The 23,666-nt window shown below is 43.3% G+C and overlaps 1 protein-coding gene across 8 annotated transcripts in view; it reads right to left on the bottom strand.

The window, feature by feature from the left end:
• Positions 1-4,735: 4,735 nt before the first annotated feature.
• The window catches only part of LOC139549279 (transcription factor Dp-2-like), a 51,655-nt gene continuing 32,724 nt past the window's right edge, over positions 4,736-23,666 (bottom strand). For 5 of the 8 annotated variants that reach the window (XM_071359555.1, XM_071359551.1, XM_071359549.1 and 2 more), the window contains 7 exons: positions 13,506-13,665; positions 12,174-12,320; positions 10,056-10,124; positions 9,126-9,277; positions 6,337-6,503; positions 6,228-6,255; positions 4,736-5,878 (listed from right to left, as the gene is read on the bottom strand). In XM_071359555.1, the coding sequence (XP_071215656.1) occupies positions 5,725-5,878; positions 6,228-6,255; positions 6,337-6,503; positions 9,126-9,277; positions 10,056-10,124; positions 12,174-12,320; positions 13,506-13,665 (877 nt within the window). In that variant the 3' untranslated portion in view covers positions 4,736-5,724. The remainder of the gene's footprint in view (positions 5,879-6,227; positions 6,256-6,336; positions 6,504-9,125; positions 9,278-10,055; positions 10,125-12,173; positions 12,321-13,505; positions 13,666-23,666) is intronic. The other 3 variants (XM_071359553.1, XM_071359550.1, XM_071359554.1) reach the window with 2 other exon arrangements.

The raw sequence follows: 23,666 nt of genomic DNA, 5'->3' as shown, positions 1-23,666 counted from the left end.
TCAGCGGGGTGGAGATGTTGTTACCTACCCTCACCACCTGGGGGCGGCCCGTCAGGAAGTCCAGGACCCAGTTGCACAGGGCGGGGTCGAGACCCAGGGTCTCGAGCTTGATGACGAGTTTGGAGGGTACTATGGTGTTAAATACTGAGCTGTAATCGATGAACAGCATTCTCACATGGGTATTCCTCTTGTCCAGATGGGTTAGGGCAGTGTGCAGTGTGGTTGCGATTGCGTCGTCTGTGGACCTATTGGGTCGGTAAGCAAATTGGAGTGGGTCTAGGGTGTCCGGTAGGGTGGAGGTGATATGGTCCTTGACTAGTCTCTCAAAGCACTTCATGATGACGGAAGTGAGTGCTACGGGGCGGTAGTCGTTTAGCTCAGTTACCTTAGCTTTCTTGGGAACAGGAACAATGGTGGCCCTCTTGAAGCATGTGGGAACAGCAGACTGGGATAAGGATTGATTGAATATGTCCGTAAACACACCAGCCAGCTGGTCTGCGCATGCTCTGAGGACGCGGCTGGGAATGCCGTCTGGGCCTGCAGCCTTGCGAGGGTTAACACGTTTAAATGTTTTACTCACCTCGGCTGCAGTGAAGGAGAGCCCGCAGGTTTTGGTAGGGGGCCGTGTCAGTGGCACTGTATTGTCCTCAAAGCGGGCAAAAAAGTTGTTTAGCCTGTCTGGGAGCAAGACATCCTGGTCCGCGACGGGGCTGGTTTTCTTTTTGTAATCCGTGATTGACTGTAGACCCTGCCACATACCTCTTGTGTCTGAGCTGTTGAATTGCGACTCGATTTTGTCTCTGTACTGAGACTTAGCCTGTTTGATTGCCTTGCGGAGAGAATAGCTACACTGTTTGTATTCGGTCATGCTTCCGGTCACCTTGCCCTGGTTAAAAGCAGTGGTTCGCGCTTTCAGTTTCACGCATATGACCAATGATTAACCAAGTGTTTTGTGATCAATAGCCCTCTATTTGATAAATATTCAGTGGTGGCAGTGCCACATTCATATCATAATCTAATGATGCTGGTTCTTCATTTTGTCAGTGTTTGTCATGTTCCGTTAGAGCCGGCATGGAGCTTAGAAACTCTAGGCTGGTGGTCCGAATGCAAAAATCTCATGGAGCCGGCTTGCAGGCGTTACAATCTCCTGCCATTTTGCCCTTGAGCAAGGCCCTTAACCAACTGCTCCAGGGACGCTGCACTGTGGCTGATCCTGTACTTCCAAACCCTCAGCGTGCGTGTGTGTTTGTGTGTGACTCGGGTGTGTTGGGCTGATAATTTTTTTTCTTCCGTTCTCTCCCAAAAAATGCTTGTATCAGAATCTCAGGTGCCTTTTGTGCCCTTGACAAAAGCACTTTACAACTAACCTGCTCCAGGGAACTGCACTGCAGCTGACGCGTGCCTGCTTCCAGCCTCGTCTGTGTGTGGTGTCCAGAGGTCAGGAATGAAATAACTGACGCCAAAATACATTTCAGTTTCAATGGATAATAAAAGGTTGTATTGTATAGTTTTGAACTAGCACACAAGCTAGGGTAAAGTAGAGCGTTTCAGTATTACAAGGCAGTTCAATCAATGAAACTGCTCTGGATTAGGAATGGATTTACACAATGTGGGTATTCTGGGACTCCGAGAGAGAAGTCTCTGATGAGCAGTAGCGGTGTATATTACAACCGACAGTATGTGATCAAATCAAATTGTATTAGTCACATGCGCCGAATACAACAGGAATACAACATTTCACCTTACAGTGAAATGCTAATTTACGACTTAAAAAAAAGAAGAAATAAAAGTAACAAGTAATTAAAGAGCAGCAGTAAAATAACAATAGCAAGACTATATATACAGGGGGGTACCGGTACAGAGTCAATGTGCGGGTGCACCGGTTGGTTGAGGTAATATGTACATGTGGGTAGAATTATTAAAGTGAATGCATAGATGATAACAACAGAGATTAGCAGCGGTGTAAAAGAGGGGGGGGGGGGGGGGGGGCAATGCAAATAGTCTGGGTAGCCATTTGATTAGGTGTTCAGGAGTCTTATGGCTTGGGGGTAGAAGCTGTTTAAAGTCTCTTGGACCTAGACTTGGCGCTCCGGTACCTCTTGCCGTGCGGTAGCAGAGAGAACAGTCTATGACTAGGGTGATTAGTCTGACAATTTTTAGGGCCTTCCTCTGACACCGCCTGGTATAGAGGTCCTGGAAGGCAGGAAGCTTGGCCCCAGTGTGTACTGGGCCGTTCGCACTACCCTCTGTAGTGCCCTGCGGTCAGAGGCCGAGCAGTTGCCATACCAGGCAGTTATGCAACCAGTCAGGATGCTCTGGATGGTGCAGCTGTAGAACCTTTTGGGAATCTGAGGATCCATGCCAAATCTTTTCAGTCTCCTGATGGGGAATAGGTTTGGTCATGCCCTCTTCACGACTGTCTTGGTGTGCTTGAACCACGTTAGTTTGTTGGTGATGTGGACACCAAGGAACTTAAAGCTCTCAACCTGATCCACTACAGCCCCGTCGATGAGAATGGGGGTGTGCTCGGTCCTCCTTTTCCTGTAGTCCATAATCATCTCCTTTGTCTTGATCACGTTGAGGGAGAGGTTGTTGTCCTGGCACCACACGGCAAGGTTTCTGACCTCCTCCCTATAGGCTGTCTCGTCATTGTCTGTGATCAGGTTCTACCACTGTTGTGTCATCGGCAAACTTAATGATGGTGTTGGAGTCGTGCCTGGCAATGCAGTCATAAGTGAACAGGGAGTACAGAAGGGGACTGAGCATGCACCCCTGAGGGGCCCCTGTGTTGAGGATCAGCGTGGCGGATGTGTTGTTACCTACCCTTACCACCTGGGGGCGGCCTGTCAGGAAGTCCAGGATTCAGTTGCAGAGGGGGGTGTTTAGTCCCAGGGTCCTTAGCTTATTTATGAGCTTTGAGAGCACTATGGTGTTGAACGCTGAGCTGTAGTCAATGAATAGCATTCTCACATAGGTGTTCCTTTTGTCCAGGTGGGAAAGGGCAGTGTGCAGTGCAATATAGATTGCATCATCTGTGGATCTTTTGGGGCGGTATGCAAATTGGAGTGGGTCTAGGGTTTCTGGGATAATGGTGTTGATTGTGATTAATGACCAGCCTTTCAAAGCACTTCATGGCTACAGACGTGAGTGGTACGGGTCGGTAGTCATTTAGGCAGGTTACCTTAGTGTTCTTTGGCACAGGCACTATGGTGGTCTGCTTAAAACATGTTGGTATTACAGACTCGGACAGGGAGAGGTTGAAAATGTCAGTTTAGTCACTTGCCAGTTGGTCAGCGCATGCTCGCAGTACACGTCCTGGTAATCCGTCTGACCCTGCTGCCTTGTGAATGTTGACCTGTTTAAAGGTCTTACTCACATCGGCTGCGGAGAGCGTGATCAGTCTTCCGGAACAGCCGGTGCTCTCATGCATGTTTCAGTGCCATTTGCCTTGAAGCGAGCATAGTAGTTTAGCTCACCTGGTTACTACATCATTCCATGTGTTATTTCATAGTTTTGATGTCTTCACTGTAGAATAATAATGTTGAAAATGGTAAAAATAAAGAAAAACCCTTTAATGACTAGGTGTTCTAAAACTTTTGACCGGTAGTGTATGTGGTAATTGTGTTGTTTGCTCTATAGCCTGTTAGGCCTATATATCACGGTCGCAAGGCATATGAACTAAGGCAGAGACAATAAGACACAGTGGCAGAATAAATTCAACCACACCTTTGTTTCATCACAAAGCATATTGCATGTAACAAACAGTTACATAACCTACAGCTTGGTCAAGCAAGATAATGTTTGACATTTCTGACTACTAAACTATTAATTTAGAACCACAGAGTTACCACAAGTCGCAAAGAAAACAGGAGCTGCCTCCACTATTCCAGCACTATTTCATCATCAAATCACCAATGCTTAGTCAAATGCAGTGACAACTAAAAGATACCAAAAACAATGTAGGCTAAATGTGGCTGTCCATGGTTCTGATGTGTGTGTGCGCGCATAAAAAAGCATGTTGACTCACCCTACTTGTAGAGCAACGCCAATGCCATCCTCTGTTCTTTCATGCTGACGAAATGGTCTATGACTCTGTCATACAGTACACATTTATTTTTTGTTGTCCCAGGCTACCTGGCTAAAATGCTTGCCCGCTAGCCTAACTTCCTTTCATGGGCAACGTTAACATTAGCCTTTTACATCTAGCTACACATTGAACTGTCATCCTCTTATTCCAGGGGCATAATCTATGAATTTATGGTTGGATCATGGATGAAGAGGAGACTTTTGAGGTGCACCCATCTCTAAAACATCTCTAAAACAGAAGGCTTTGGCAAGGTTGAGAGGGGATTTCTACGCTACAAGGATAACACTCAAGGATTAAAGAACTTGTCATAACATTATGTGTACCCACATAATTTAGACACTAACCAAACCAACCATTAGACCAAGAGAACATTTTCTAAATCAGTGTTTCTTAATCCTGGTCCTGGGGACCCAAAGGCTGCAAAAAATGTTTTGGGCAGTAGCACCACACCCAATTCCACCAATCAACTCAACATCAAATCTTTGATTAGTAGAATCAGGTGTGTAAGACAAAAATGTGCACCCCTTTGGGTCCCCAGGACCAGGACTAAGAAACACTGTCCTAAATAGAAGGCTTACTGACCCAAGATAATGTGGTGTCCATGAGATAAATACCTCACTTCGAGAAAATACTCCTTGAAAATACAGGTTTAACCAAAATTATGTTTATTTACAGACCCAGTCATTTCTGCAACTACATAGCATAACCTTCTAAAAGAGAGTACACACGTTTCCCCAAGTGGAATGTCCACTGAGTGTAGGGCCTAACGAGCTCAAGGGGTCAAAGGTCATGACAACATATCAAGGACGCATTCAGGAGGGTGCAACGCATTGAACGGAATAGGCCATTACATGTTGGCTCAAGGACTATATTAAAAAAGGCATTGATGAGACAGACTAATAATGGTTCACACTTAAAAGATAACTACATTTACCCAGAATGTACCCTTGTTTCTAGACAAGGTAGAGCTAATACCTGGGCTAAAGGTTGCTGCTGATATCTTTCCACACAGTTGCATCAAGTGGCTAACAGTAAACTGCAAAAAGAATAGAGCAGTATCATAAGTAACATTTGTTTGTTGTTGCGTTAAAGTTAGAACAGAACGCAAAACCACTAGCCTACGTCAACACGCATACTATTCATATACGTTTGACATGTTTCAATGTAACAAGAAAATAAATATGAAGACATCTTTAATAATCACAAAATATTCAGTCGTAGAGTCTGGTGCGTTCGAGACAGTGTGAGCGTTTTGATGCATAGCCGCACTGCTCCTAGTGCTTACGTCTAGTAGAAAACACCTACAAAACATTGCACTCCATCTAAAAACAACAAAACCATTTTTCGAGGAGTTGAGATTACGCAGCTATCGCCTCTCTGGGCAGAAAGCGAAACGGAAGTAATTTACAAAAAATAACTACAAGGAAGAAATTAAGAGGAAGACCGAGATATAAATGCTTCTAAAATATCTTATCACAGACCTGAATGATTGGCAGCTTATTTCCTGTATATCTGGCCACATCCCCAGAGAACTTACATTCCCCCTGTGAACAGAGTGGGAGACAAGAGTCCTGTCCCAGAGAGGGAGCGGTATGGTGCATCACTGATGCCTGGCTGGCTGTCTGTTTGTCCGTAAGTCACTCTGGGGAAGAGGGTTCATCATCATCGTCCTCCTCTTCCTCGTTGAAGGAGATGGGCGTCTGGCCTCGAGACTCTGAGAGGGCGGTGCTACTGTGGCTGAAGCTCTGCCTTCCATTCAAAGAGGCGGAGTCCAGGTCACCTGGGAAAGAGCTGAACCATGACAACCCACACCACTGGTCAGTCACTTCAGTTCTCAAATTAAAATCAAACATGTCACCTTAAGTAATTTATATTTTATGATCCCTGTGTGGCTTGAGATTTGAGAAGGCCCTAAAAAGTAAGGTGTGCAATGACACATTTTGCCACACAAAAACAGGATCACTTCCTGGATACATCCCAAATGACACCATTTTCCCTATATAGTGCACAACTTTTGAACAGAGCCCTCTGTGCCCTGGTCAAAAGTAGTGCACTATATAAAGGGAAAAGGATGTTCCTGTGTAGTAGTGGATTGTGTTCAAATCACGTTTTGATTTAAAAGTTATGAGAGGTAATCTACCTTGTTTGACTGGTGCCTCTTGCTATGCCTGTGGGAGGGGAGATGAGGACAGATTGAAATGGCCTGCACACGCTCACACATGTCAAAAAAGCCATTTTCCCACTCTCACCTATGACGTAGGCCTCCAGAGACCTGGGGATGAGGGACTTGGCAACAACGAGATTGTCTGCAGTGCACTTCCCACTCTCCAGGCCCAGGGACATCCCCATGCGCTTCAGAATCTCTATGTCGTCATGGATCTCAAAGGTGTTGTCAAAGTTGAAAAGGTATTCGCATCTACAGTAAGGACGTCAAATGTTCAGACTGCTGCACAGAACCTATGGACTCTAGTCTAGAGTGCATTGTTAAATTGTGCTTAGGCGCTTCTACCCCCAAGCCATTAGACTGCTGAACAATTCATAAAAATCTCCACTGGACAATTTACATTGACAACCCCCCCTCTTGTACACTGCTACTACTCGCTGTTTGTTTGTTATCTATGCATAGTCACTTCACCCCCACCTACATGTACAGATTATCTCAACTAGCCTGTACCGCACACTGACTCGGTACCGGTGCCCCCTGTATATAGCCTCGTTATTGTGTTACTTTTTATAATTACTTTTTATTTTTGCCTACTTGGTAAATATTTTCTTCTTGAACTGCACTGTTGGTTAAGGGCTTGTAAGTAAGCATTTCACGGTAAAGTCTACACTTGTTGTATTCGGCGCATGTGGCAAATAAAGTTTGATTTGATTTATTTTACTCTCAATGGTTAAAGTAGGACGTAATAGATGTGCGTGCTACACTTAATATCATAAAAAAAAAATTGAATTACTTATTTAATTATGGTATATTACGCTAATTTCTCTATGGTGGACAGAACGCGTGACTACATTAGACTCAAGTTTTCAACAGAATAACGGGAAATACATATCCTTTTTACCTCAGATTGGTGATGTTAGTATTAAAGTTTATAGTCATCAATCTCTTAAATCACAATGCTTAAAAACAGATCGACATTTTCAGACCACGGTGGCTAGGGGAAAAAAATGGGCGCTCCTCCCATAAATGTCTCTGTCTTGACATTAATTCATGGATTTGAGGGTTACGCCATCTTTCAAATGAAAGACAAACCCTTTCGCTATTTAGAAACCGATGTGAGGTGGCGATTCGTAGAAATTATTCCGTCAAAAAAGTGTAGTTTCCTTTTCCGTATTCGCCATCTAACAAAATTATTTCCCCCTGAGAGATATACACTGAGTGTACAAAACATTATCAACACCTACTCTTTCCATGACAGACTGACCAGGTGAATGCTATGATCCCTTATTGATATCACCTGTTAAATCCAGTTCAAATCAATGTAGATGAAGGGGAGGAGACAGGTTAAAGAAGGATTTGCAAGCCTCGAGACAATTGAGACATGGATTGTGTATGTGTGCCATTCAGAGGGTGAATGGGCAAGACAAAATATTCAAGTGCCTTTGAATGGGGTACGGTAGTAGGTGCCAGGCACACCTGTTTGATTGTGTCAAGAACTGCAACGCTGCTGGGTTTTTCACACTCAACAGTTTCCCGTGTGTATTAAGAATGGTCCACCACCCAAAGGACATCCAGACAATTTCACACAAATGTGGGAAGCATTGGAGTCAACATGGGCCAGCATCCCTGTGGAACACTTTCTACACCTTGTAGAGTCCATGCCCCGATTTAATTGAGACTGTTCTGGGGGGGGTGCATCGTGTGAGTTTGACCAATTGTGAGTAGACATCGCCTACTAATTGGTTGATGTCATTCTTTTTTACTAAAAAACAAACACATGCCATGTTCACATATGTTGATGCTGGAGACATGAAGCTGATTTTTTAAATTTAAATTTCCCTTCAATGTTTTATACGTTAGTTGATAAATGGCTAAGACAGGTTGTCATCGATCAACAGATATATGTAGTATATCCAAATTCATTGAAGTTTGTCTGTTAGAAAAGCGTAAACAGTACATGTCACCGTGGTTATGGTCCCATTTCCATTGATTTCAATACAATATCGATGTGAGTGATTCATTTGCACGTGCTATTGATTACAGTAACACAGAACAAGCTAATCAATTCCAGTTGAGTGACCGCTTGGTAAATATTGGTGTGTGTGCAGTTTATGAAGGTACTAATTTTGAAAAATACAAGTAATCTGAACACAAGTGTGACATGTGTAGGGAGTAACTTTTATGTATTGGCCTCTGACGAAGGCCGTGAGGCCGATATGTAAAGCTTATTAAAAAGCAGTGATACTATCAAGAGCAGTGTGCGGGTTCCTTTTCTCATTTTATTCAACTGTAACCATGCACCTGCAAAAAAGATAGCTCAGATGTGTGAGTGCCTTTTGAATTATGTATTGGTCTTCAAAATATCACAACTTATTCCAGCATATTGATTATGTATTTGGATATCTAAAACCGGTGTTTTGACACTCGGCCATAAATCAAAAAGCCAGGAAGGCAGCAAAAGTATCATTTTCAATCTATGTCTTAGGAATATAAATGGTACTTCTAACATTTTTCAACAGGATTCTACTTTATCAGGTAAAAACGTGCTATGACATTGATTTTGATGAAATTGTGAAAATATGTTTGTCCTGGCTACCTACAGAGAGTTGGAGGATTACTGTGAGAAAGCAGGTTTGTATTGTAGCCATCTGTATAAATGACATGTAATGATATATTTGAATCATGGTAAAACCTTGTGATCCTACCTGAATTTACTTTCAGCACTGTAGGAGAAATGTTGGCGTCTCAATGATAAAGGCGCAATGAACATGTGTATTATACTACAGTGGCAATTGGAGTAGCAATTCAGTAGTGAGTGACCTAGAGTTGTCTTTGCAATAGGCATTAGGGTGAAGACGTTGCAGTGACACATACTTGTCGCTGGAGATGGAGCAGTCTATGACGGTGCGTACGTCTGTGTTGAGGATGATGAAGGGGAGCTGGATGACAGAGCCGGAAGGGGGAGGGGCCAGGGAGGAAGTCTCGCTGACTTTGTTTCTCTGCACCAGGTTCTTGAATGCGATTTGCTGTTTGAGAAGAGATGAGCAATATTCAGAAACACATCGATTTAGTTTGTATTAATCTTCCTGAACTTTTGAACCCAACTATCCACACAGACACATTGTTACTACAACTACAGCTAATCCTATCGATACACACTCTAAAAACATCTATCCCCACATACACAAACACACATTTTCAATCTCTGAAGGTTGAGAGTGTATGGTTCATGAGTGGAACTACATCATACGTCACGCATGGGGCAACAAGTCTATCCTGGTCAGGTGATGTGGTCAGCAAAAACGCCTGGCTGTAGCATACCATGGCTAAATCAATGCTAAGTGAAAACCTCAGAGGAATCGGAGCTTAGGTTGAAGCTTGAATCTAGCTTTAGAGTAAGTTACCGTCACCAGGTCAGAGCAGTAGGGAGCCAACACACCAATCTATCAGAGATACAATGAATGAATGAATACTTTCCGTGGTGCGGTACATTTAAAGAAAAAGACTGCAAATAACATTTGGTGATAGCCGAGTCCTTCTCTCAGGGAGAAGTAATCAATCAAGAGATCTTCGACCCCTCCCACACTCTCTGGCCTTCTGGGAACTCCACGGGGTCACACAAAGGTTCCCTTTCATATGCTAATGAGATGCTAACAAGTCTGGTGTTTTTCAATGGATTTAGAGATGGACAGCTGCCTAGCTCATCACTCACGACCAAGGTATCCGACCAAGGTATCCGAAAAGAGATAAGCATGTGCACACCCACGAATGCATTCAAACACACACACACACACTGCTCCGTACCTGCAGTATGAGTTCTTCCAGCTGAGTTCTCTTCTGTCTGATCCTCTTCAGGCGTTTCTGTTTCTCCACCTGATTGGGGAAACAGTTTAAGTATTTTAGAAAGGAATGGTGTAACATAACTGTCTAACAGTAATAAAAATAATACATTACATAAAGAATCTCAAAGCATTCCTAATACAAAACAAACAAGCAATTTAAAAAAGAAACATCGGCTTCAACAGTATCTAGATCAGCATATAGAGTTCTTTTTGAGTGCTTCTTGAAGGCTCCAGATGGTGGCCACGGTCATGACATGGTCTGGAAGTTAATGACTAGATGTAGATGGTCAGCGGGGGTGGTGGTCGGTGTACTGTCTTTGCCCCTCTTCCATCCAAACCCCACTTCACCCCTCGCTCCAACAGAGCCCTACCCATATCAACCACTCAGACTATCGTTATTTAAGTAACTGACCAGTGTAAAGCAAGACAATTACTATTTATATTGTCAGACAGTAGTGATGGCATGCTAAAGTGCTCCTGTCAAAACAGCCCAGCGGTAGGAGTACTCCACTCTGTCTCCCCACTACCCCCCTTTCTCATTGTCACCATCATGCCCAGTCCTCCACCAGAATGGATCACTTTGTGTGTTTATCGTGACAGATCTATGCTCTGCAGAAAGTTGACACATGATATATAGTGCATTCGGAAATTATTCAGACCCCTTGACTTTTTCCACATTTTGTTACGTTACAGCCTAAATTCTAAAATGGATTCAATAGTTTCCCCCCCCCCTCAATCTGACAAAGCAAAATCAGGTTTTTAGAAATGTTAGCAAATTTATTTTATATATAAACTTAAATATAACATCTACATAAGTATTCAGACCCTTTAATCAGTACTGTTTTGAAGCACCTTTGGCAGCGATTACAACCTCAAGTCTTCGTGGGTATGACGCTATAAGCTTTGCACACCTGTATTTGGGGAGTTTCTCCCATTCTTCTCTGCAGATCCTCTCAAGCTCTGTCAGGTTGGATGGGGAGCGTAGCTGCACAGCTATTTTCATGTCTCTCCAGAGATCAGAGAGTTTGATCGGGTTCAAGTCCGGGCTCTAGCTGGGTCACTCAAGGACATTCAGAGACTTGTCCCGAAGCTACTCCTGCGTTGTCTTGGCTGTTTGCTTAGGGTCGTTGTCCTGTTGGGAGGTGAACCTTCACCCCAGTGAGGTCCTGAGCGCTATGGAGAAGGTTTTCAAGGATCTCTCAGTACTTTCCTCCGTTCATCTTTCCCTCAATCCTGACTAGTCTCCCAGTCCCTGCCGCTGAAAAACATCCCCACAGCATGATGCTGCAACCACCATTCTTAACCGTAGGGATGGTGTCAGGTTTCCTCCAGACGTGACGCTTAGCATTCAGGCCAAAGAGTTCAATCTTGGTTTCATCAGACCAGATATACTTGTTTCTCATGGGCTGTCATGTACCTTTAACTGAGTAGTGGCTTCCGTCTGGCCACTCTACCATAAAGGCCTGATTGGTGGAGTGTTGCAGAGATGGTTGTCCTCTGGAAGGTTCGAGGATCTCTGGAGCTCTGTCAGAGTGACCATCTGGTTCATGGTCACCTCCCTGACCAAGGCCATTCTCCCCCGATTGCTCAGTTTGGCCGGGTGGCCAGCTCTAGGAAGAGTCTTGGTGGTTCCAAACATCTTCCTTATAAGAATGATGGAGGCCACTGTGTTCTTGGGGAGAAACATCTCAAGGATGATCAATGGAAACAGGATGCATCTGAGCTCAATTTCAAGTCTCATAGCAAAGGGTCTGAATAAATAAATAAGGTAGTTCTGTTTATTTTTAATAAATCTGCAAAAAAGTGGGGGAAAAAGTTTGCTTTGTAATTATAGGGCATTGTGTGTATATTGATGAGGAAAACATGTATTTAATCCATGCACTCTAGAAGAGAACTGACACGGTCTTTCATTTTTCCTCCTCTTCCCTTTGTCTGTGCTCCCTTCACCCCATTTATTTCTCTCCGTCTGCCTGTCCCTCTTTTCCTGAGAGGTGACAGATGTCATGGAGTGGCTGTCAAGGCTCACTTTCAGCTCCCAGAGAGCTCTGCTGGTTTAAAGTGTGTGTGTGTGTGACATCACCTCCAGGTTTTGACACTCCTGGGCTGAGTTGGTGGGCAGGCCGATCCAGCGGATCTCCTTCTTCTCCTTGGAGATGATGTTCATGGCCATCAGCACGTTGAGAGCGTCATAAACACGCCTGCGGATGTTCTTCTGGTCATACACCTGCTGGGGAGGGAGAGAGATAAAGTGAGGAAAGAGAAAAGAAAAGAAGCGAGTAAAGAAAGCGGATGACATAAGAGGAGAGCAAGGAAACAGATAATAGCAGAGAAGAGGTTATGATTCTAAGCTTGTCTTGAGGGGGTCAAGGGGCATCTCATTAGTAACTGTCCCACGGTGTGTGTGTCCCTGGCCAGGACTACCCGCTACCCCTCCTGCGGCGCACTAACTGCTAGCCCTCATGGTTAATCTGTTTTTAATGAATGATACTGTTTAACATTCCACAGGAAGTAAGCAGATTAGGTCTGGGGCCAAGCTATTTTTAAGGGGTCGTGTTATTATTAATACCGGAAAGTATTCAGCGGTTGGCCCCCTCCCCACTATTAAAACAGCCTCACTTTCAGTTGGACTTCTCCAACACCATGCTTTGGGACGCAAGGGAATCGTTTGCAACATAAACAACATTCCATAGTCTCTACGAGCTCAAATGTGTAATTCATTAATTGCTTATCTTGAACAGTTTATGAATGGAAAAACACACTTATCTAACAAGAACATTTTGCTGGGGGAAAAAATAACGTGCCGTTTTGCTGTCTCATGTGAAATTGAACGCATTTTATTTGTATTCGCTTTTATTTATTCAGGGTAGCCCAATTGAGACCAGGGTCTCATTCCCAATAGTGCCCCAAAGACAACAATTTTCTCAAAAACAGAAAGAAAAATGTACATAAATGTAAGAATAAAAAGAACTAAGAGGCTAGTGTTATCCACTAGCCTGTTGGCCAGATCGGTTTGTTCTTTAGTTATGCATGAAAAGGGACGTTAGAGGCATTGGCTAAAGTACAGTCAGAAATCTGGCCACCTGGCTTGATCCGCTCAACAACCCCCTACAATACTTTATCATTCTACTGGCACAATGGGTTAGATGACCACGGTGCTGGCAACACCAGGGTTGTGTTCATTAGGGCACGCAATGGAAAATATAACTGAAGCCAAGCACTGTTTCTCATTGCACAAGTCCAGGTAGTCCCTCCCCATTTCATTCCATTTTATTCTGTTTGGTGCCTAATGAACACAACCCAGGGTTGTATGTTTGATTCCTGCATGGGCCACATATACTGAATATGTGTCACTGTCAACCGTAAGTGGTTATGGATGAAAGCGTCTGCTAAATTACCATATTTACGGACTCACCGAGTCTGTGGCCATGACGGTGGTGGAGTGGGTGAACTCAACCACCAGTTCGTCAGCCACCTCGTTGTAGGACGTGGTGCCTTTCTTCTGTACCTTCTCACACACCTTCATGGAGAAATGCCTCAGGCCCTTCCCGTTCTTATCGCCCTTCAGTCGCTTGCTGTGGTGGAGGGATCACAGAGAAGCAACCGACACATTAATGACCAGACGGTCACAACATCTAGGACTAGCTGTTACACAATTTAAATAGTTAATTTGTCACATGCACAGGATACAGTAGGTGTAAACAGTACAGTGAAATGCTTACAAAATATGACACGGAACACACAACATGCGCAAAAGCACACACACAACTCTCAACAGACACGCTACAGCTCCAACTCCACACTTACTTGTCAAATCTAACCTCGCACACAAACAATATAACACTCAATGGACTCAGTGGATCAGACAATACAACGTATACAATAATTACATACTAATGGAAAACGATGAGTTTCTCTCCAACACTTTCACAAGCAAAAGCACACTTGTGAAAACCATGACACATTAACATAAGCATGATGGAGCTTGGCATGTATGTGAAGACCATAGTGCACGCTGTGACGCTCTCCTTCAATGTGCGGTCCCAGAATGAAGCGACATGCGCTCATTAGACGCACTGCTCGTTGATGCTTCAAATTAGTGTATGGCTTTATACCCCAGTACACATTCAGCGCAATTGTCTGTGTACTCATATTTAAAGTGGATTTAGTGTATTTAAAGTGTATTTAAAACAATGCTGAAGGGTAATAGCACTATTGGGAATAGACAATAGTAATGGTCTGCGTTCCAAATGGCATCCTATTCCCTATATAGTGCACTACCCCATGAGGATCAAAAGTAGTGCACTATTTAGGGAACATGGTGCCATTTGGGACAGATACGTGGTTGTGGTTGGAGCAACATTTTCTACCCCTACAATCCTAAAGAATTGACTTGGGTTGCATCGAGAACCCCCACCCCAGACATATTTTTATCCTCCCGTGAGACATTTATATCAAATGAGCGCAGATTTGAAGGCTGACTCAATTCTTGAGAATATGTGGGTGTGGGTGTGTGTGTCTCTCTCTCTCTCTCTGGGAGTACCAGTGCAGAGTCAATGTCTGGGGACACCGGTTAGTCGAGGTAATATGTACAGTTGAAGTCGAAAGTTTACATACACCTTAGCCAAATACATTTAAACTCAGTTTTTCACAATTCCTGACATTTAATCCTAGTAAAAATTCCCTGTCTTAGGTCAGTTAGGATCACCACTTTATTTTAAGAATGTGAAATGTCAGAATAATAGTAGAGAGAATGAGATATTTCAGCTTTTATTTCATTCATCACATGCGCAGTTGGTCAGAAGTTTACATACACTCAATTAGTATTTGGTAGCATTGCCTTTAAATGGTTTAACTTGGGTCAAACGTTTCGGGTAGCCTTCCACAAGCTTCCCACAATAAGTTGTGAATTTTGGCCCATTCCTCCTGACAGAGCTGGTGTAACTGAGTCAGGTTTCTAGGACACCTTGCTCGGACTTGCTTTTTCAGTTCTGCCCAGAAATGTTCTATGGGATTGAGGTCAGGGCTTTGTGACGGCCACTCCAATACCTTGACTTTGTTGTCCTTAAGCCATTTTGCCACAACTTTGGAAGTATGCTTGGGGTCATTGTCCATTTGGAAGACCCTTTTGCGACCAAGCTTTAACTTCCTGACTGATGTCTTGAGATGTTGCTTCAATGTATCCACATCATTTTCCATCCTCGTGATGCCATCTATTTTGTGAAGTGCACCAGTCCCTCCTGCAGCAAAGCACGTCCACAACATGATGCTGCCACCCCCGTGCTTCACGGCTGGGATGGTGTTCTTTGGCTTGCAAGCCTCCCCCTTTTTCCTCCAAACATAACGATGGTCATTATGGCCAAACAGTTCTATTTTTGTTCCATCAGACCAAAAGGACATTTCTCCAAAAAGTACAATCTTTGTCCCCATGTGCAGTTGCAAACTGTAGTCTGGCTTTTTTATGGCGGTTTTGGAGCAGTGGCAACTTCTTTGCTGAGCGGCCTTTCAGGTTATGTCAATATAGGACTCGTTTTACTGTGGATATAGATACTTTTGTACCCGTTTCCTCCAGCATCTTCACAAGGTCCTTTGCTGTTGTTCTGGGATTGATTTGCACAGAAAGCATCTAATTCCTGAGCGGTATGATGGCTGCGTTGTCCCATGGTGTTTATACTTGCGTACTATTGTTTGTATAGATGAACGTGGTACCTTCAGGCATTTGGAAATTGGTCCCAAGGATGAACCAGACTTGTGGGGATCTACAATTTGTTTTCTGAGGTCTTGGCTGATTTCTTTGATTTTCCCATGATGTCAAGCAAAGAGGCACTGAATTTGAAGGTAGGCCTTGAAACATATCCACAGGTACAACTTCAATTGACTCAAATTATGTCAATTAGCCTATCAGAAGCTTCTAAAGCCATGACATAATTTCTGGAATTTTCCAAGCTGTTTAACTTCTCTAGGGTAGGGGGCAGCATTACGAATTTTGGATGAAAAGCATGCCCAAATTAAACTGCCAGCTACTCATCCCCAGAAGATAAGATATGCATATTATTAGTAGATTTGGATAGAAAACACTCTGAGGTTTCTAAAACTGTTTGAATCATGTCTGTGAGTATAACATAACTTATTTAGCAGGCGAACCCCGAGGACAAACCATTCAGATTTTTCTTTTTTTGAGGTCACTCTTTTCAATGAGTTTTCATTGGGAAAGCAGATTTCTAAGGGACCTGTTTGCAGTTCCTTCCGCTTCCACTGGATGTCAGTCTTTAGAAATTAGTTGAGGTTATTCCTTTGTGTAATGAAGAAGTACGGCCATCTTGAAGGAGAGTCACTCGAAGTGTCCTGTTTGTTAGAGGCGCGAGACCAGAAAGCTAGCTATAGTTGGTTTTAATCCTGTATTAAACACAGATCATCCCGTCTTCAATTTTATTGATTATTAACGTTAAAAAAATACCTAAAGTTGTATTACAAAAGTAGTTTGACATTTTTTTGGCAAAGTTTACCGGTAACCTTTGATATATTTTGTAGTCACGTTTGAGCAAGTTGGAACCGGTGTTTTTCTGGATCAAACCCGCCAAATAAATGGACATTTTGGATATATAATCGACGGAATTAATCGAACAAAAAGGACCATTTGTGATGTTTATGGGACATATTGGCGTGCCAACAGAAGCTCGTCAAAGGCATGAATTATATTTTTATTTCTGCGTTTTGTGTCGCGCCTGCAGGGTTGAAATATGCTTATCTCTCTTTGTTTACAATGGTGCTATCCTCAGAAAATAGCATCGTATGCTTTCCCTGAAAAGCCTATTTGAATTCTGACCTGTTGGCTGAATTCACAACCAGTGTAGCTTTAATTTGGTATCTTTCATGTGTGATTTAATGAAAGTTAGATTGTTATAGTAATTAATTTGAAGCTCTGCATTTCTCTGGCTTTGTGCCAAGTGAGACAGTAGCGTCCCGCCTAAACTCAGATTTTTGGATACAAATATGAACTTTACCGAACAAAACATACATGTATTGTGTAACATGAAGTCCTATGAGTGTCATCTGATGAAGATCAAAGGTTAGTGATTCATTTTATATCTCTATTTGTGCTTTTTGTGACTCCTCTCTTTGGCGGGAAAAATGGCTGGGTTTATCTGTGACTTGGTGGTGACCTAACATAATCGTTTGTGGAGCTTTCCCTGTAAAGCATTTTTGAAACCAGACACTGTGGCTGGATTAACGAGAATTTTATCTTTAAAATGGTGCCTAATACTTCTATGTTTGAGAAATTTGATTTATGAGATTTCTGTTGTTTTGTATTTGGCGGCCTGCAATTTTATTGGCTGTTGGCGAGGGGTTCCGCTAGCGGAACAGTCCTAGACAGGTTAAAGGCACAGTCAACTTAGTGTATGTAAACGTCTGACTCACTGGAATTGTGATACAGTGAAATAATATGTCTGTAAACAATTGTTGGAAAAATGACATGTGTCATGCACAAAGTAGATATCCTAAAAGACTTGCCAAAACTATAGTTTGTTAACAAGAAATTTGTGGAGTGGTTGAAAAATGAGTTAATGACTCCAACCTAAGCGAACTTCCGACTTCAACTGTACATGTAGGTAGACTTAGTCACTATGCATTGATAAACAGAGTAGCAGCAGCGTGAAAGAGGGGTCTGGGTAGCCCTTTGACTAGCTGTTCAGGAGTCTTATGGCTTGGGGGTAGAAGCTGTTAAGAAGCCTTTTGGGCCTAGACTTGGTGCTCCGGTACCGCTTGCCGTGCGGTAGCAGAGAGAACAGTCTATGACTAGGGTGGCTGGAGTCTGACAAATTTTAGGGCCTTCCTCTGACACCGCCTGGTGTAGAGGTCCTGGATGGCAGGAAGCTTGGTGATGTACTGGGCCGTACACACTACGCTCTGTAGTGCCTTGCGGTCAGAGGCAGAGCAGTTGCCATACCAGGCGGTGATGCAACCAGTCAGGATGCTCTCGATGGTGCAGCTGTAGAACTTTGAGGATCTGAGGATCCATGCTGAATCTTTTCAGTCTCCTGAGGGGGAATAGGCATTGTCGTGCTCTCTTCACGACTGTCTTGGTATGTTTGGACCATGATAGTTTGTTGGTGATGTGGACACCAAGGACCTTGAAGATCTCACCCTGCTCAACTACAGCCCCGACGATGACAATGGGGGCGTGCTCGGTCCTCCTTTTCCTGTACTCCACAATCATCTCCTTTGTCTTGATCACATTGAGGGATATGTTGTTGTTCTGGCACCACACGGCCAGGTCTCTGACCTTCTCCCTATAGGCCGTCTCATTGTCGGTGATCAAGCCTACCACTGTTGTTTCATCGGCAAACTTGATGGTGTTGGAGTCGTGCCTGGCCGTGCAGAGATGAGTGACAGGGAGTAGGAGGGGACTGAGCACGCACCCCTGAGGGGCCCCCGTGTTGAGGATCAGCGTGGCACACACACACCTTGCTGATAGCTAGTTCTTTCCATTGAGGTCTATGTATTTGTGCTCATAGCCCCAGCCATTCAGGACAGTACAAAAAACAAAGCACTGTCTGTCGAATGCTGATGTGCTCTATGTCAGGAGTCATGGCATGCTGCCACACAAGTCCTCTGGCATATGCTGTGTTTTAGGCACACATGTCCTCTTTCTCACAACAGTTCTAGTGTAATGGGGTTTCTCTAGCTCACTAGCCCAGGAAGAGGGAAGAGAGGGGGATTCGTGCATTTCATTATGAACCACCACCTCCACATGCAGGTGAAGCACTATTGTTTATCATTTCACAAGGATCGGTGTGTGCGCGTGCGCACGTAAAGTCATCTCATTCTCAAATCAGCAGAAATATGGGAAACTTTTGGCGAATGTGAATACAAACGGGATACAATTGATGATTGACTGATGATGAACCGTTAAGCTACACGTGACGCTTCGCCCACACAGCAGTGATAAAAATCACTCGCTTATTCAGGGGCTCGTTCTCTGTGATTTACACACCAAGGGAAACCCGAAAGGGCAGTAGTGGGGCATGGAGAAAAAGAAAAAAGAAATCAGGCTAAAAAGAGATATCGGCACAAAGAAAACAGAGGGAGAGAGGGGGGGTTGATATACAGACGTGTGTGTGTGTTCAGGTGAGCGGATTATGTAACCATCATTAGGATTGTTAGACAGTCGTAGAGCACACAACAGAGATGCGTTTGGCAACGTGCAATTGGCTATTTTGACTCGTTTAACACTTTTTTGGTTACTACATGATTCCCTGTGTGTTATTTCATAGTTTTGATGTCTTCACTATTATTCAATGTAGAAAATAGTAAAAATAAAGAAAAACCCTTGAATGAATAGCTGTACAAACTTGACTGGTACTGTAGGTGTGAGAGAAAGAACACAGAGAGAGAGGAACAGAGAGAAGGGGAGAGTGAGAGAATAGATATAGATGAAGACGAGAAGACTATGTAAGTGGACAGGACAGAGACATGTAAAGACAGGCGCACACACACAGCTAAGTGAGTGAGCAATCGAAATGTCCATTTACAAACATCCCCCAACCCTCAAACTATAGGCACACAGTACATTTCCTTCTAACACGCAGTAGAGTAGAGAGTAGGAGACTGCAGAGCCGCTCATTACATAACTGGATCTCTGAGGAGCACACACACACGCAAATGGGAAGACTGTGTGTGTGTAGTGTATGAGGTAGGAGGTGGGGATGGCAAGCCGCTGCGTGGTGGAAGCTTAGGGTTACAGTTGCCAGGACAAATTAGTTCCAGAACCCCAGCTCCTGTAGCTTGGATAATTTGGGAAGAATTTGAGAGAGAGAAGATGAGAAACAGGTCGGAAAAATGGTGGTGAATGTGCCATAATGGGTAGAGAGAGAGTAGTCATGGTGTGAGGGACACGCACACACTCAGTGACGCCAAAACCACAGAGGCACCTTTTCTCCTTAGCAAAAGAACATCACTTCTAAAATGAGATCATATGAATGCATACTGTAACCGAATACAACAACAAAATAAACATTTTCCAACATTGTTACAGGCTACATTTACAGTTGAAGTCAGAAGTTTACATACACCTTAGCCAAATACATTTAAACTCAGTTTTTCACAATTCCTGACATTTAATCCTAGTAAACATTCCCTGTCTTAGGTCAGTTAGGATCACCCCTTTATTTTAAGAATGTCAAATTTCAGCTTTTTTTTTCTTTTTTTCTTTCATCACATTCCCAGTGGGTCAGAAGTTTACATACACTCAATTAGTATTTGGTAGCATTGCCTTTAAATTGTTTAACACGAAATTCGTGGAGTGGTTGAAAAACGAGTTTTAATGACTCCAACCTAAGTGTATGTAAACTTCCGACTTCAACTGTATATCCTCCAAACAGCAGCTTCAAGGGCATTATCACTTTTATACAACGGGTTACCAACATATTCAAATAACGATTGACATTTTCATAAAAAACTTTATTTTGATTAATTGATTCATACCGTTTCATCCTTCCACAAGATATAGTCCCGAAACAAATCTAGGGTTGCTACCCAAGCCGGCTGGTCGTACGTTTTATTGGTTCGGTTGGCAGAGACGCGACAAAGTCGTTCAGTCTTTTTGTTCTGTATCTATGGACGCGACCCAGTCGTTTGTTCTAAATGTTCCATTGCCATACTGGCTGGCAACATTCTTATCCCTTGCTTGCTAGCTAGCCAACTACGGCTAACTTACAGTCATGTCAAACAGTGCAGACAGAATAACAACAGTAGCTGCATTTGTTTAAGCGGTTTTCTAGAGACATTTGGATACATCCATAACAATGAGCTAATGAGGCACGATTTCGCCTGGCAAAGAAAATGGGCTCTCTTGTTAGGACACTGTTGTTCAGAGGAGCTAGCCAACAACACAGCTAACATTAACTTCAAACTGAAGCTGGAAAGAAAGCAAACTAGCTGCACTTCGTTTCGTTTACCTTTTTTCAATTGCCATTTATTTGCATATATCCAGTGGCGACCCGTCATTCAGGGCAGGTGGGGCAGAGCATTGTTTCTTTTTTTTGGAGGGGGGGGGGGGGGGGGCTTGCCTGTTGTACATGTTATTTTGCCATTAAACTGTACTACAAAGGGTAGTGTGTACGGCCCAGTACATCACTGGGGCCACGCTTCTTGCCATCCAGAACCTCTATACCAGGCGGTGTCAGAAGGAAGGCCTAAAAATTGTCAGACTCCAGCCACCCTAGTCATAGACTGTTCTCTCTGCTATCACACGGCAAGCGGTACTGGAGCACCAAGTCTAGGTCCAAGAGGATTCTAAACAGCTTATACCCCCAAGCCATAAGACTCCTGAACATCTAATCAAATGGCTACCCAGACTATTTGCATTTCCCCCCTACCTCTTTTACGCTGCTGCTACTCCATTATCTACAGTTGAAGTCGGAAGGTTACATACACTTAGGTTCGAGTCATTAAAACTCGTTTTTCAACCACTCCACAAATTTCATGTTAACAAACTATAGTTTTGCAAGTCGGTTAGGATATCTACTTTGTGCATGACAAGTAATTTTTCCAACAATTGTTTACAGACCGATTATTTCACTGTATCACAATTCCAGTGGGTCAGAAGTTTACATACACTAAAGTTGACTGTGCCATGTCATGGCTTTAGAAGCTTCTGATAGGCTAATTGACATCATTTGAGTCAATTGGAGGCATACCTGTGGATGTATTTCAAGGCCTACCTTCAAACTCAGTGCCTCTTTGCTTGACATCATGGGAAAAAGTAAAGGAAATCAGCAATTTCCAAACGCCTGAAGGTACCACGTTCATCTGTACAAACAATAGTACACAAGTATAAACACCATGGGACCACACAGCCATCATACCGTTCAGGAAGGAGACGCGTTCTGTCTCCTAGATATGAACATACTTGTGTGAAAAGTGCAAATCAATCCCAGAACAGCAAAGGACCTTGAAGATGCTGGAGGAAACAGGTACAAAAGGATCTATATCCACAGTAAAAGTCCTATATCGACATAACCTGAAAGGCCGCTCAGCAAGGAAGTAGCCACTGCTCCAAAACCGCCATAAAAAAGCCAGACTACGGTTTTCAACTGCACATTGGGACAAAGATCGTACTTTTTGGAGAAATGTCCTCTCGTCTGATGAAACAAATATATAACTGTTTGGCCATAATGACCATCGTTATGTTTGGAGGAAAAAGGGGGATGCTTGCAAGCTGAAGAACACCATCCCAACCGTGAAGCGAGGGGGGGGGGGGGGGGGCAGTATCATGTTGTGGGGGTGCTTGGCTGCAGGAGGGACTGGTGCACTTCACAAAATAGATTGCATTGTGAGGATGGAAAGTTATGTGGATATTTTGAAGCAACATCTCAAGACATCAGTCAGGAAGTTAAAGATTGGTCGCAAATGGGTCTTCCAAATGGACATTGACCCCAAGCATACTTCCAAAGTTGTGGCAAAATGGCTTAAGGACAACAAAGTCAAGATATTGGAGTGGCCATTACAAAGCCCTAACCTCAATCCTATAGAAAATGTGTGGGCAGAACTGAAAAAACGTGGCCTACAAACCTGACTCCGTTACACCAGCTCTGTCAGGAGGAATGGGCCAAAATTCACCCAACTTATTGTGGGAAGCTTGTGGAAGGCTAGTCAAAACGTTTGACCCAAGTTAAACAATTTAAAGGCAATGCTACCAAATACTAATTGAGTGTATGTAAACTTCTGACACACTGGGAATGTAATGAAAGAAATAAAAGCTGAAATAAATCTCTACTATTATTCTGACATTTCACATTCTTAAAATAAAGTGGTGATTCTAACTGACCAAAGACAGGGAATTTTTACTAGGATTAAATGTCAGGAATTGTGAAAGCTGAGTTTAAATGCATTTGGCTAAGGTGCATGTAAACTTCTGACTTCAACTGTATGTATAGTCACTTTAATAACTTTACCTACATATACCTCGACTAACCGGTGCCCCCGCACATTGACTCTGTACCGGTACCCCCTATATATAGCCTCGCTATTGCTATTTTACTGCTGCTCATTAGTTATTAGTTACTTTATTTCTTGTTTTTGGGGGGGAATATCTCTTAAAACTGCATTGTTGGTTAAGGGCTTTGTAAGTAAGCATTTCACTGTAAGGTCTACACCTGTTGTATACGGCGCATGTGACGAATAACATGTGATTTGAGTAATACCAGCATATCAGTTTACTAACAACAACAAAAATATATAATTGAGTTAATAAATCCACATACAAACATGGTCTCTTTTTTGTTTTCTGGAGTAAGGCAGCTCCAAAATGCAGGTGTTTCAGCCTAGCTCAGTGCTTTCAGTGGTGGTGGGGCAAGCCAGTAGAAAATATGAAGTGTTACGTGATTGGCTCAGTGTTCTGTCACTCATGGGGACACTACGTCACCGCCAAGTCTAAAGGTAAACCTCAAAAAAAAAATTGCCCCTTGGGTGCTGCCATAGAGTTACATTAGAAGTGCCAATCCAAGAAGGCTCAAGGTCATTGGCCACAAATAAAATTACGTCAAATCAAGTTATATGTACAGCAGCTTTGATT

The sequence above is a fragment of the Salvelinus alpinus genome, chromosome 22 (assembly GCF_045679555.1).
Source record: "Salvelinus alpinus chromosome 22, SLU_Salpinus.1, whole genome shotgun sequence".
Taxonomy (NCBI): Eukaryota; Metazoa; Chordata; class Actinopteri; order Salmoniformes; family Salmonidae; genus Salvelinus; species Salvelinus alpinus.
Note: the sequence above shows the minus strand (reverse complement) of the source record. Positions and strands in the feature narration are given on the sequence as shown.